Source organism: Octopus sinensis, linkage group LG17, assembly GCF_006345805.1.
Source record: "Octopus sinensis linkage group LG17, ASM634580v1, whole genome shotgun sequence".
NCBI classification, from domain to species: Eukaryota; Metazoa; Mollusca; class Cephalopoda; order Octopoda; family Octopodidae; genus Octopus; species Octopus sinensis.
Window position 1 is genome coordinate 45,809,358 of NC_043013.1, and position 11,400 is coordinate 45,820,757.

The 11,400-nt window shown below is 38.2% G+C and overlaps 1 protein-coding gene across 1 annotated transcript in view; it reads right to left on the reverse strand.

The window, feature by feature from the left end:
* Positions 1-268: 268 nt before the first annotated feature.
* The window catches only part of LOC115220841 (U24-ctenitoxin-Pn1a-like), a 25,436-nt gene continuing 14,304 nt past the window's right edge, over positions 269-11,400 (reverse strand). The window contains exons 2-6 of the mRNA XM_029791020.2: positions 9,385-9,446; positions 6,854-6,950; positions 2,934-3,013; positions 2,082-2,267; positions 269-352 (exon numbers count right to left, since the gene is read on the reverse strand). Of these exons, the coding sequence (XP_029646880.1) occupies positions 339-352; positions 2,082-2,267; positions 2,934-3,013; positions 6,854-6,950; positions 9,385-9,436 (429 nt within the window). The 5' untranslated portion in view covers positions 9,437-9,446 and the 3' untranslated portion in view covers positions 269-338. The remainder of the gene's footprint in view (positions 353-2,081; positions 2,268-2,933; positions 3,014-6,853; positions 6,951-9,384; positions 9,447-11,400) is intronic.

Here is an 11,400-nt window from a genome sequence, read left to right on the forward strand (position 1 = left end):
ACCGCTAAGCATTTCACACGGCGTGCTAACGTTTCTGCCAGCTCGCCGCCTTTCTATGGCACATAGTCTGGTTCACTTGACCTCAGTATATTACTGGATTTCAGTAGATAATCTTGACTTCTTTCTGATTTAAAACTTAAATATTGTAAACTAAACTACTGTACAGTATTTAATTTGGAATTTTACCTTAACTTTCTCTTTTAGATTAGAATGTCTGAGAGATCTTTATTGATTAGCAGAAATCTAATTAACATGAAACAACGAATTTAAATGGATCTATGTCTTTATTTCATTGAATATCTTCTGACTTGTGAAACTTTCACTCTCCATTGAGACAGCTATGATCTGTTCTCTGAAAATATAGAGCATTAGATTAGAATAAACTCATGGTTCATCCGAAATATACGAAAGATTAAAGTTTATTTAAAATTTAGGACAAGATCATAGTTTATTTACAACATAGGACAAGGAGAGTGTATATCTGCAATAAAGGAGAAAGTTAGATCTATTGACAATTTAGGACGAAATCACAAATGATCGGAAATAAAGCACAAGGGGAGCGTTTATTTACCATGCAAAAGAAGGGGCGAGTTTATTTGATAGATAGAAGTTTACAATCAGAAATACAAGACAAGGTCAAGTAAAAAAAGGCAAGGATGCAATAATTCTTTGGCTGAAAGAGAGTCAGTGGAGATATAGTTATAGACAGGGGCCAACATTGTCGAAATATCTCTTACTGGCAGAGCAGGAGCAGTAGCAGCAGTAACCACAAACATTGCATGAAACAATGGTAATTGCAGACAAACAGTAATTGTTGTGTTCTGAGTAACTCCACTGTGCCCATCTCCCCTGTGAGTACCAAGGACAGACAAACGGATTAAGTCGATTACATTGACTCTAGTGCATAACTGGTACTTAATTTATCGACCTCGAAAGGATGAAAGGCAAAGTTGACCTCGGCGGAATTTGAACTCAGAACGTAGCAGCAGTCGAAATACTGCTACGCATTTCGCCCGGCGTGCTAACGTTTCTGCAGATCGCCGAATGCAAACCAATGAATGAACCTCAATTAAGAACCAGCAGGAAGTAAAAGCCAAATCTCCCTCAAATTACACTCTGTCATTATATATATATATAGGCGCAGGAGTGGGTGTGTGGTAAGTAGCTTGCTTACCAACCACATGGTTCCGGGTTCAGTCCCACTGCGTAGCACCTTGGGCAAGTGTCTTCCACTATAGCCTCGGGCCGACCAATGTCTTGTGAGTGGATTTGGTAGACGGAAACTGAAAGAAGCTCGTCGTATATATGTATATATATATATATAAGTGTGTGTGTATATGTTTGTGTGTCTGTGTTTGTTCCCCTAGCATTGCTTGACAACCGATGCTGGTGTGTTTACGTCCCCGTCACTTAGCGGTTCGGCAAAAAGAGACCGATAGAATAAGTACTGGGCTTACAAATAATAAGTCCTGGGGTCGATTTGTTCGACTAAAGGCGGTGCTCCAGCATGGCTGCAGTCAAATGACTGAAACAAGTAAAAGAGTAAAAGAGAGTATACACACACACACACATATATTATGACAGGATCTGACGAGTTTGGACTTTGCCATACTCCAAAGCCAGCGTTGGCATGCTTTCTATGACTGTATACATAATTTCACTCACACAGTTTCAGCGACTCAATTTCATTCACAAAGGCTTGGGTCGACCCCAAGCTGAAGTAAAAATAACTTGTTCGTGAATCCATGCAGTGGGATCGAACCCGAGATCATATGATTGTGAAGTAAACTTCATAATCACCCGGTCATACTGTAGCCATGTTTTAAATGACTGTTATGATTTTTTTCATGATGTTGCATTTTAAGGGATTATCTCAGTTTTAAGGTATTATCTCAGATCAGGTATTATCTCCGATCAGGCAAATGCATTTCCGATAAGTTTAAATGAAATACAGAGAAATACCTGGCGAGAAATTCATTGAAATACTTGTAGAAGTCCCGTTATCTGTCATCTGTAGACTCATTCACATAACCATATTACCTCTGAAGTTTAGACTTTAGTAGATAAATTATTCTACTTACCATAACATGGAAGTGTATGCATGCTTGCAACAGGCACTGAATCTCCTTCCTGAATTCCCTTACTGTTTACGCAGTAACAAGAGTCAGCCTGACATTGAACTTTGTCATAATTGCCGTTTGGAAGACACCGATAAAGTTTGGAATTTTCTCCTCTCAATTTGCTTTCTGCTTTTTCAGCAGCACAATCTTGAAGAAACAAAGCAAAAAAAAAAAACAAAACAAGATACAGTCAATAATTTTGATCAACAACATTCATGCTTGATAGATTAAAAATGTAATTTAGGCATATCAGTTACATTTAGGGATCTTTTCGGTTTGAACGGCAGTTTTTTTAAGCGGTGTCATATGAAATTGTCACCCATAATTATGACCCTAGTATCGATCTATTGCATTTCAATCTATTTTAGGGTTAGGGTTAGGCTTAGGGGTGGGGGAAAGGTATCTTTTTTTCTTCACAAATGTAAATAAACCCAATCTGTTTCTTAAACGAGGGACATATTCATACGGCACAGAATGTTTTTTTACGTCACTGATTGGTTGAAATTGCAGAAATTGAAGAAAAAAACAACAAATATCTTACAAACTATAGAATTTTCTCAATAAAGCCAAGAGAAAAAGATGTTTTATAAACACATTCTACCAGTATACGAAGTTTAAAATTTTTTAGTTACCTAGAAATTATGTTAAAAACTGCCGGTCAAACCGAAAAGATCCACATTTAGTTTCTTTACAGCAAATTTCATTATTAATTTCCATGGTGTGGAGAGTTTGACAATTATCTCTCATTTTTGTCGGAGAAATTAGGGGCTTTATTTCTGTATATACCAGATAATTGTCTTGAAATCTACTTACTGCAATCCATGCCTACCGAATCAGTCTTGTTGACGAAAAGGTCCTCCACGAAATGTCCAGCAGATGTAAAACAGAAGCAACTGTAAGAAAAGGGAAACATGATTAATTTGAGGTACTTCCCTGTCACAACATATAAAGTAGCTTTCGACTGGGCATACATTAAATGAAGAAAAGATCTAAAATTCTTTTTAAAATACAAATCTTTCCAACATGTGAGTATTACATTTCGGAATCAGACCTTCATCATCATCATTGTTCGACCGTGGTCGAGACAATGGAATTTACCATGCTACGCCAGACTCCACGGTCCATCATGGCATTACGGAGGTCCTGTTGCTGGATGCCTGTATCCCTGGAGATTATATCAGGGTAGGAGAGTGTGCGCCCTCTGGTATTGCGAGTAGATGGCTTCCAGAGGAGAAGAGTAGAAATTACTTCTTTTTCAGCTCTACAACAATGTCCAGCAAACTGGACTCTCCTACCTTTCACAGACCTTAATTCTGGGAGTTGGATAACATTTATTGAAATAGGTGAACGGAATTAATAGTTGTTTTATAGATCAGGCAGATCTATGATCAAAGACATTCTAACTGTGACCATTGCATCTTTTTGCCTAAAGGCACGTCGTTGAATGAGTTCATAAAAAGGGTGTGATCTGAGGAAAATCTAGTTGCTATTTTTAGCAGGTCGATTATTCATGTGGATTCTTTACTGTTGTTTTCGAAAACAGAATTAGTTGTCAAGTTTGGTAATCCATGATGAACTTTGTACTTCCCAGAATTTTAAACCGTATCCTATAGCTTCAGTAATACAATGTTGTATTCCAAAGTATTTACGAAATTTATAAATGTCTCCTGTCTCGGTTTTTATCCATGAAAGCTGAAATGAAATAAGTTTATTGAAATGACTTACACTGACATCACCAGCTTTGATCCTTTCTTTCATCAGATCAACTCAGGTACTTCCATGACCTCCGACTACTCCCCATCTACTTCATAAACCAAACATTTATTAGCTTTTATTTTCTACTTCAGTATCTACAGCTAAGCACTAATTATTTCACGTTTTATCAAAATTTCTAAATTATTATGACACAAAAAACGTACAAAGAACAAAGCTTCTTCAATGGATTGAGAAAGTTGAACAATTGTTTTGTTCCAATGGTAGAACGCCTGTTATGCTTGCAGAAGTTGTAGGTTCGAGTTATACGGGTATCTTTCAATCTTTTTTTTTTTCATCTGAAAGAGTTTTTAATCCAATATTTACGAGTTATGATTTATATCTTTATCTACTTCGAGTTCAACAGTTAATAACTTAAAGAATAATCGATGCTTTATTTGATAACATATCCATTGGAAAAAATTTCTGACCGATTCTTAGAATTCAAGATACTAGTGTACAAGCGATAGTTTATTTCTCTTAACTGTCAGGAGTAAATTATAAATTTTCACAAAGAAAATCAACGCACCAGTTCGATCAAAATGTAAAATATTTGTAATATTTAAGTTATGTATACATATATAACATGTATATCAGTTTATAAGGTGTCATGGCATATGTGACAACTCCCAGAATTTCCAATAAAAATGTAGGTTTTGGGTATACTCGATGAATAAGAATCTTTGGCAATGGAATGAGAACATCAAAGCGTTGGTCAAAATTTCTTGTGATATTTAGTTATGGCCTTTTACATTCTGAGTTTAAACCCCTCCGTGACCAACATCGTTTATAATCGTTTTAGAGTTGATAAAACATTATACCAGTCAAGTACTGGATTCAGTGTAATCGACTCTCCCGAATTTGAAGCTTTGTGCCTGTCTAAGAATTATAGAATGATTTTGGTTTAATGGACAGGAATTTTTCACAAGACGAGCGCTCGTTTTCAACACGCTTTTAAGCTAAACCAAAACAAACACTTGTAACATAGGTGCAGGCGTGGGTGTGTAGTAAGAAGCTGAGGCGGTGAGCTGGCAGAAGCGTTAGCACGTCGGACGAAATGCTTACTGGTATTTCGTCTGCCGCTATGTTCTGAGTTCAAATTCCGCTGAGGTCGACTTTGCCTTTCATCCTTTCGGGGTCGATAAAATAAAGTACCAGTTACGCACTGGGGTCGATGTAATCGACTTAATACCTATGTCTGTCCATGTTTGTCCTTTCTGTGTTTAGCTCCTTGTGGGTAGTAAAGAAATAGGTATTTCGGATGCCGCTACGTTCTGAGTTCAAATTCTGCCGAGGTCGACTTTGCTTTTCATCCTTTCGGGGTCGATTAAATAAGTACCAGTTACGCACTGGGATCGATATAATCGACTTAATCCGTTTGTCTGTCCTTGTTTGTCCTCTCTGTGTTTAGCCCCTTGTGGGTAGTAAAGAAATAGGTATTTCGTCTGCCGCTATGTTCTGAGTTCAAATTCCGCCGAGGTCGACTTTGCCTTTCGTCCTTTCGGAGTCGATAAATTAAGTACCATTTACGCACTGGGGCCGATATAATCGACTTAATCCGTTTGTCTGACCTTGTTTGTCCCCTCTGTGTGTAGCCCCTTGTGGGTAGTAAAGAAATAGGTATTTCGTCTGCCGCTACGTTCTGAGTTCAAATTCCGCCGAGGTCGACTTTGCCTTTCGTCCTTTCGGAGTCGATAAATTAAGTACCATTTACGCACTGGGGTCGATATAATCGACTTAATCCGTTTGTCTGTCCTTGTTTGTCCCCTCTGTGTGTAGCCCCTTGTGGGTAGTAAAGAAATAAGGAACTTGCTTCCAAGCCGCATGGTTCCAGGTTCAGTTCCACTGCATGGCACTTTAGGCAAGTGTTTTCTAATATAACCAAGGCTGACCAAAGCCTTGTGAGTGAATTTGGTTGACAGAAACTGGAAGAATCCCGTTGTATGTGGGTATGTTTGTTTGTTCGTTTGTCTCCCATAACCATTTGACAACCAGTGTTAATGCCAAGCTATGATTTGTGTTTGGTGAGATATGAAGAGAGTCGACTATCATGATGTATTAAACCAAAATGGAACAGCAAATGCGAAGAGTTGTCGTCAATAGGAAACGTAGCAAAAAAAAAATGTCTGAAAAAGTCTCATCAGTGACCAATCGTAAAGGACTGTTGGTCATACATGATAATGCAAGACCACATATTTCCTAAACCGCTCAGAAACATATTATGGTGCTAAATGTAGAGGTCTTGCCTCATATTCCTTATTCTTCAGATCTTGCACCGTCTATCATCTTTTCAGATCATTGCATAAAGGAAAAACAATTTAATAATTGCCAAGAGGTTAAAAATGATATTACGCAATTCTTTGCTCCGAAGCCTAAAGAATTTTGAGCCTGAAGGAACAACGATTTGTGAAATAGATGGGGGTTATGTTATCCAATAATGTAGCAAAAAATTATCTTGACAAATAAGACGAAAGGAGCATTTGTTGCTTTCTCATCTTGAAGTGTGACAAAACATTCATTCCAACCTTATCTATCTATCTCTCTCTATCTCTCTCTCTCTATCTCTCTCTCTCTATCTCTCTATCTCTCTATCTATCTATCTATCTATCTATCTATCTATCTATCTATCTATCTATATCTATCTATCTGTCTGTCTGTCTGTCTGTCTGTCTGTCTGTCTGTCTTCTCTCTGCCTGTCTGCCTGTCTGTCTATCTATCTATCTATCTATCTATCTATCTATCTATCTATCTATCTATCTATCTATCTATCTATCTATCTATCTATCTATCTATCTATCTATCTATCTATCTATCTATCTATCTATCTATCTATCTATCTATCTATTTGTCTATCTATCTATCTATCTATCTATCTATCTATCTATCTATCTATATCTATCTATCTATCTATCTATCTATCTACACACATACACACACGTTGTTATAATATATTACAAGTATTGAACAAGTATTTCGCTTACATTGGGCCTTTACACTGCAGCCGGGAGTACGATCCATCCTCTTCACATGCTGGAAAATCCCTTGAAAACGTCACGAGTCTGTACTGAGCACAGGTAACTGAAATATCAAAACAGAGTAAAACATAAGATATACTTAATAACAGGTGTTAGAAGGTATAATGGACAGATGAAATACCTGCACTCCATTCATTACCACCAAAGGGTAGCTGTGTATTGATATCGAACCCGTGTGTGCCTTGTTGCTTTTACTGCTTTATTCTCGGACTGTGTTAATGTTGTTACTGTGTGGCTGTGGACGGTTTTACATTTTGGCACAAGGCCAGCAGTTTTGGGGGAGGTGATAAGTCGATTTCATCGACCCCAGTGCGTAACTGGTACTTATTTTATCAACCCTAAAAGGGTGAAAGGCAAAGACAACCTCGGTGGAACTTGAACTCAGAACCTACAGACGGACGAAATGCCGCTCAGTGTTTTGCCCATCGTGCTAACGATTCTTATTTCTTTATTGCCCACAAGGGGCTAAACATAGAGGGGACAAACAAGGACACACAAAGGGATTAAGTCGATTACATCGACCCCAGTGCGTAACTGGTACTTATTTAATCGACCCCGAAAGGATGAAAGGCAAAGTTGATCTCGGCGGAATTTGAACTCAGAACGTAATGGCTGACGAAACACCTATTTCTTTATTACCCACAAGGGGCTAAACATAGAGGGGACAAACAAGGACAGACATAGGTATTAAGTCGATTACATCGACCCCAGTGCGTAACTGGTACTTAATTTATCGACTCCGAAAGGATGAAAGGCAAAGTCGACCTCGGTGGAATTTGAACTCAGAACGTAACGGCAGACGCAACACCGTTAAGCATTTCGCCCGGCGTGCTAACGTTTCTGCCAGCTCGCCGCCTTGATAAATACACACACACACACACACACACACACACACACACACACACACACACACACACAAAACGAATGGATCACGATGATAAATTGAAGGTGAGACTTCCCACACCACCACCACAAAAATAACAATTATATATATAAACGTATATATGTCCGTGCATGTATGTGTGTGTGTATGTGCGTAAGCATGTGTCAAGTTCCTCTGGTTTGCAGCTGTTCTTATCAACTCCCTCCTCAATGTTTCTATCTGCTGCTTTTTTTCCACTCCCTCCTTTACTATGACTGTTACTCCTGGATATTGTCAACACCTCCCGTTCTATTTTTCCGACTCATAACATTTCCCTCTCCTTCCTCCTATCTGGACATTCATCTAATAACATCACAGAACATCACAACCTTTTCTCTAACGAAAAATCCTGCCGGAAACGTAAACGTTGTCGTCTTTCTCAAGGCATAATAATTTATTCCACCGTTTGAACTTTATATATCCGTGTATATATCACTTGTACTATGATGATATTTCACGACTTTCTCTCTCTTGTGGTGGACATCAAATACAAGAAGATACCATGCACAAAAAGAGTGAGTTGGCGTGGTCGTACGACTTACTAGAAATATCAATTAATTATTACCTGCTACATTATAAAACAGGGGTTCTCAACTATGTCGTATGGACTCCTTTGATGACTATTTCATTCTGGTGAATTCCCATATCCATTCCATGTTTAAAAACTAGTTTTATAGAAACTTCTTTCAAAATTCCTATTCTGTTTTTCATATATTAACTTTTATAGGTCGAAGTATGCAAAATGTTAAAGAAAGAAACCTAGCTGTTTTTTGCAATACATACCAATAATACATCTAAAACAAATGTTTATTCAGAGGCCCTTAAAATACCATTTTAGATCACCGGTTTATTATTTTGTTGCGTGGACCCCACAAATGGCTCAGGAGCCATATAGACAGTTTGAGAACCACTGATTTTAATGGAATTATATAAAGGATAAAGTAATTCTAGATGCCCTGTGTTCAAGGGAAAAAGGTGATGGTGGATGCAATACCGTAGATCATATATCTACTCGGTCAGTGCCAAATTAGGGATAAAGAACAACAGCAATATAACCTTTGATTATCAAAGACAACCATAGGTAAACATCCTTTATGATAACAAGCAATCCAGGGCCCAGAAACTTGATGTTGGCTTTATTACTATAAGTGAAATAACTCCGTCTCTTAATTAAAAAAAAAACCCACGTATATTTATGGAGCCACGACACACGCATGAAGGTATCTATGATGCACGGCGTCAATATATCTTCCTTTTAAGATAATTATATTTAAATAATGCTATATATTTGCTTTAATCATGTGCTAGTGGACGGGCGGACATTGGGAAGGCCATCGAGCTGTAAAGCCTCCAGTATAATAGCAACAACATACGCTCGACTTCACATAATGTTGCTTGCCATAACACAAACACCTCTTGCTGTTGCTATGGTGATGGGTGAGGCTGTCGAAGATGTATCTAACTTGTTATGCAAGCATTGACAGCTACAGACATTAAATGAACTAATGATTAGTCATGAGGATATACAGGTAAATGCTTTCAAAGCAGTACTTACTTGCCTGAGTAGCAACAACAACAGACGACAAAATTATCAGCAGGAGCTTCATGGCGAAATGTCTAGAAAAGAGAAAGAGCGTTGTACAAATAATTTATGAGGACATCTGTGTAAATTAGAGCGAAAAATTGGGAGAAAATGGATGAAATTTATACAAGCTTTGACAGGAAATTAACTCTATAAGTCCTGGCCTTCCAACATGATCAGCCGACTTGCTTTGAAATGTGACTTTGGTACATCATCGTTATTGCTTCATTTAGTGTAATTTTTGTTCTATTACATCTCTCCACTTCCATCTTTTATCACATAAGTTATCTGGAATGATCTCTTACACAAATTCATCAATATTTCGATAATCAGAAAACATCCATATATTCCATACAACTTCACACTTATTCCCAACAAGCAGCTTCTGTATCCTTGCCTTCATCGTGGTACAAACAGGATAAAATTTGTTTTGATTGTTGAACTAAGGAGAAGGCTCTACGTGGTCCATCGATATTCTAGAAATAGCAACCGAATCTCACTCAAATCACATTTGCCGTGTTACAGAAAGAGGGATTACTCATTGAACAAAGGAGGCTCTATGGTGTTGCTCGGCCTGCTAGAAATATTCCCATTAACCCTAAACATTTTACTGGGGCAGACACCACCGATAATAAAATTTGTTTTGAAAACTCTTGTTGAACTGAGAGAAAGCTCTACGTGGTCCATCGATATTCTAGAAATAGCAACCGAATCTCACTCAAACCACATTTACTGTCTTACAGAAAGAGGGATTACTCATTGAACAAAGGAGGCTCTACGGTGTTGCTCGGCCTGCTAGAAATATTCCCATTAACCCTAAACATTATACTGGGGCAGACACCACCGATAATAAATACAGAAGAATAGTATGTATCATGCTCTGATTGCTTCTAGCTCTTCTTTTTTATGCGTGACGACCAGGAGAAAATACTAACAAATAAAAGAGAGAGAGAGAGAATAGTAGTGAAGAGATACAATATTATCTGACTGCCACAGTGCAACTCATGTAATAAACCATTGAATGTTGATGTGTGCTGTGTGGACTGTAAGAAGGTAGGAACCGTTGTATGTCTGGAATATTGAGTGAGTGAATTACACCGAGTTGTTCGTCAAGCAACATACGTCCAGCAGAGCTGATCTGACACAAACAACAACAACAACAACAATGACAGCAACAATAACAAGAACAATAACAAGTACAATAAAAATAACAACAGATCTGCTAAAGAAAAGCGTTTTAAGAATCGCGATGAAAGACGAAGTGTGAAAGATGGATGAAATTTTTTTAAGTGTTGACCTAAACTTGACATTTCATTTTGATTAAATATGAAGTAATGTACAAAATGAAAAATGCGAAACACACACACACACACACACACACACACACACACACACATGCACACACACACACACACACACACACACACACACACACAAACACACACACACACAAACATTTAAATAATCGTCTCCTAAAAATTCACTGTACTCTATTGCTAAAATTGAGGAGTCACTCAAACATGGAGCATAACTTTTACTTTCAAACCTTGTTCATTTGTTCAGCATATTTGGAACAGTGTTGCTATGACAACAACAACACTGGCACCGCCACCACCACCACCACCACCACCACCTCCACCACCACGCGCGCGTGTGTGTATGTATGTGTATGTGTGTGTGTGTGTGTGTGTGCTGTTCCTATGGAGACAGTCACGACTTTCCGTGTGCCTGCAACGGAGGCTTTCGGTTAGCTAAAATTACATAATTTTAAACCCATGTAACTTTTTCATCACCATTATTATTATTGACGAGTTAGATAAGACGAACTCGGTTACTGGTTATCCGGCACGCAAAGACTACAGAGGCCAGATTAGTGAACTAGTTAAGCGGCAGTTGACGAGGGGAATCAACAACAACCGGTGGTGGGCCGCCCCGACGATGGCGTTTGGAACAGAATTGATAGCGTTAAGCAAAGAGTTAACAATAGGA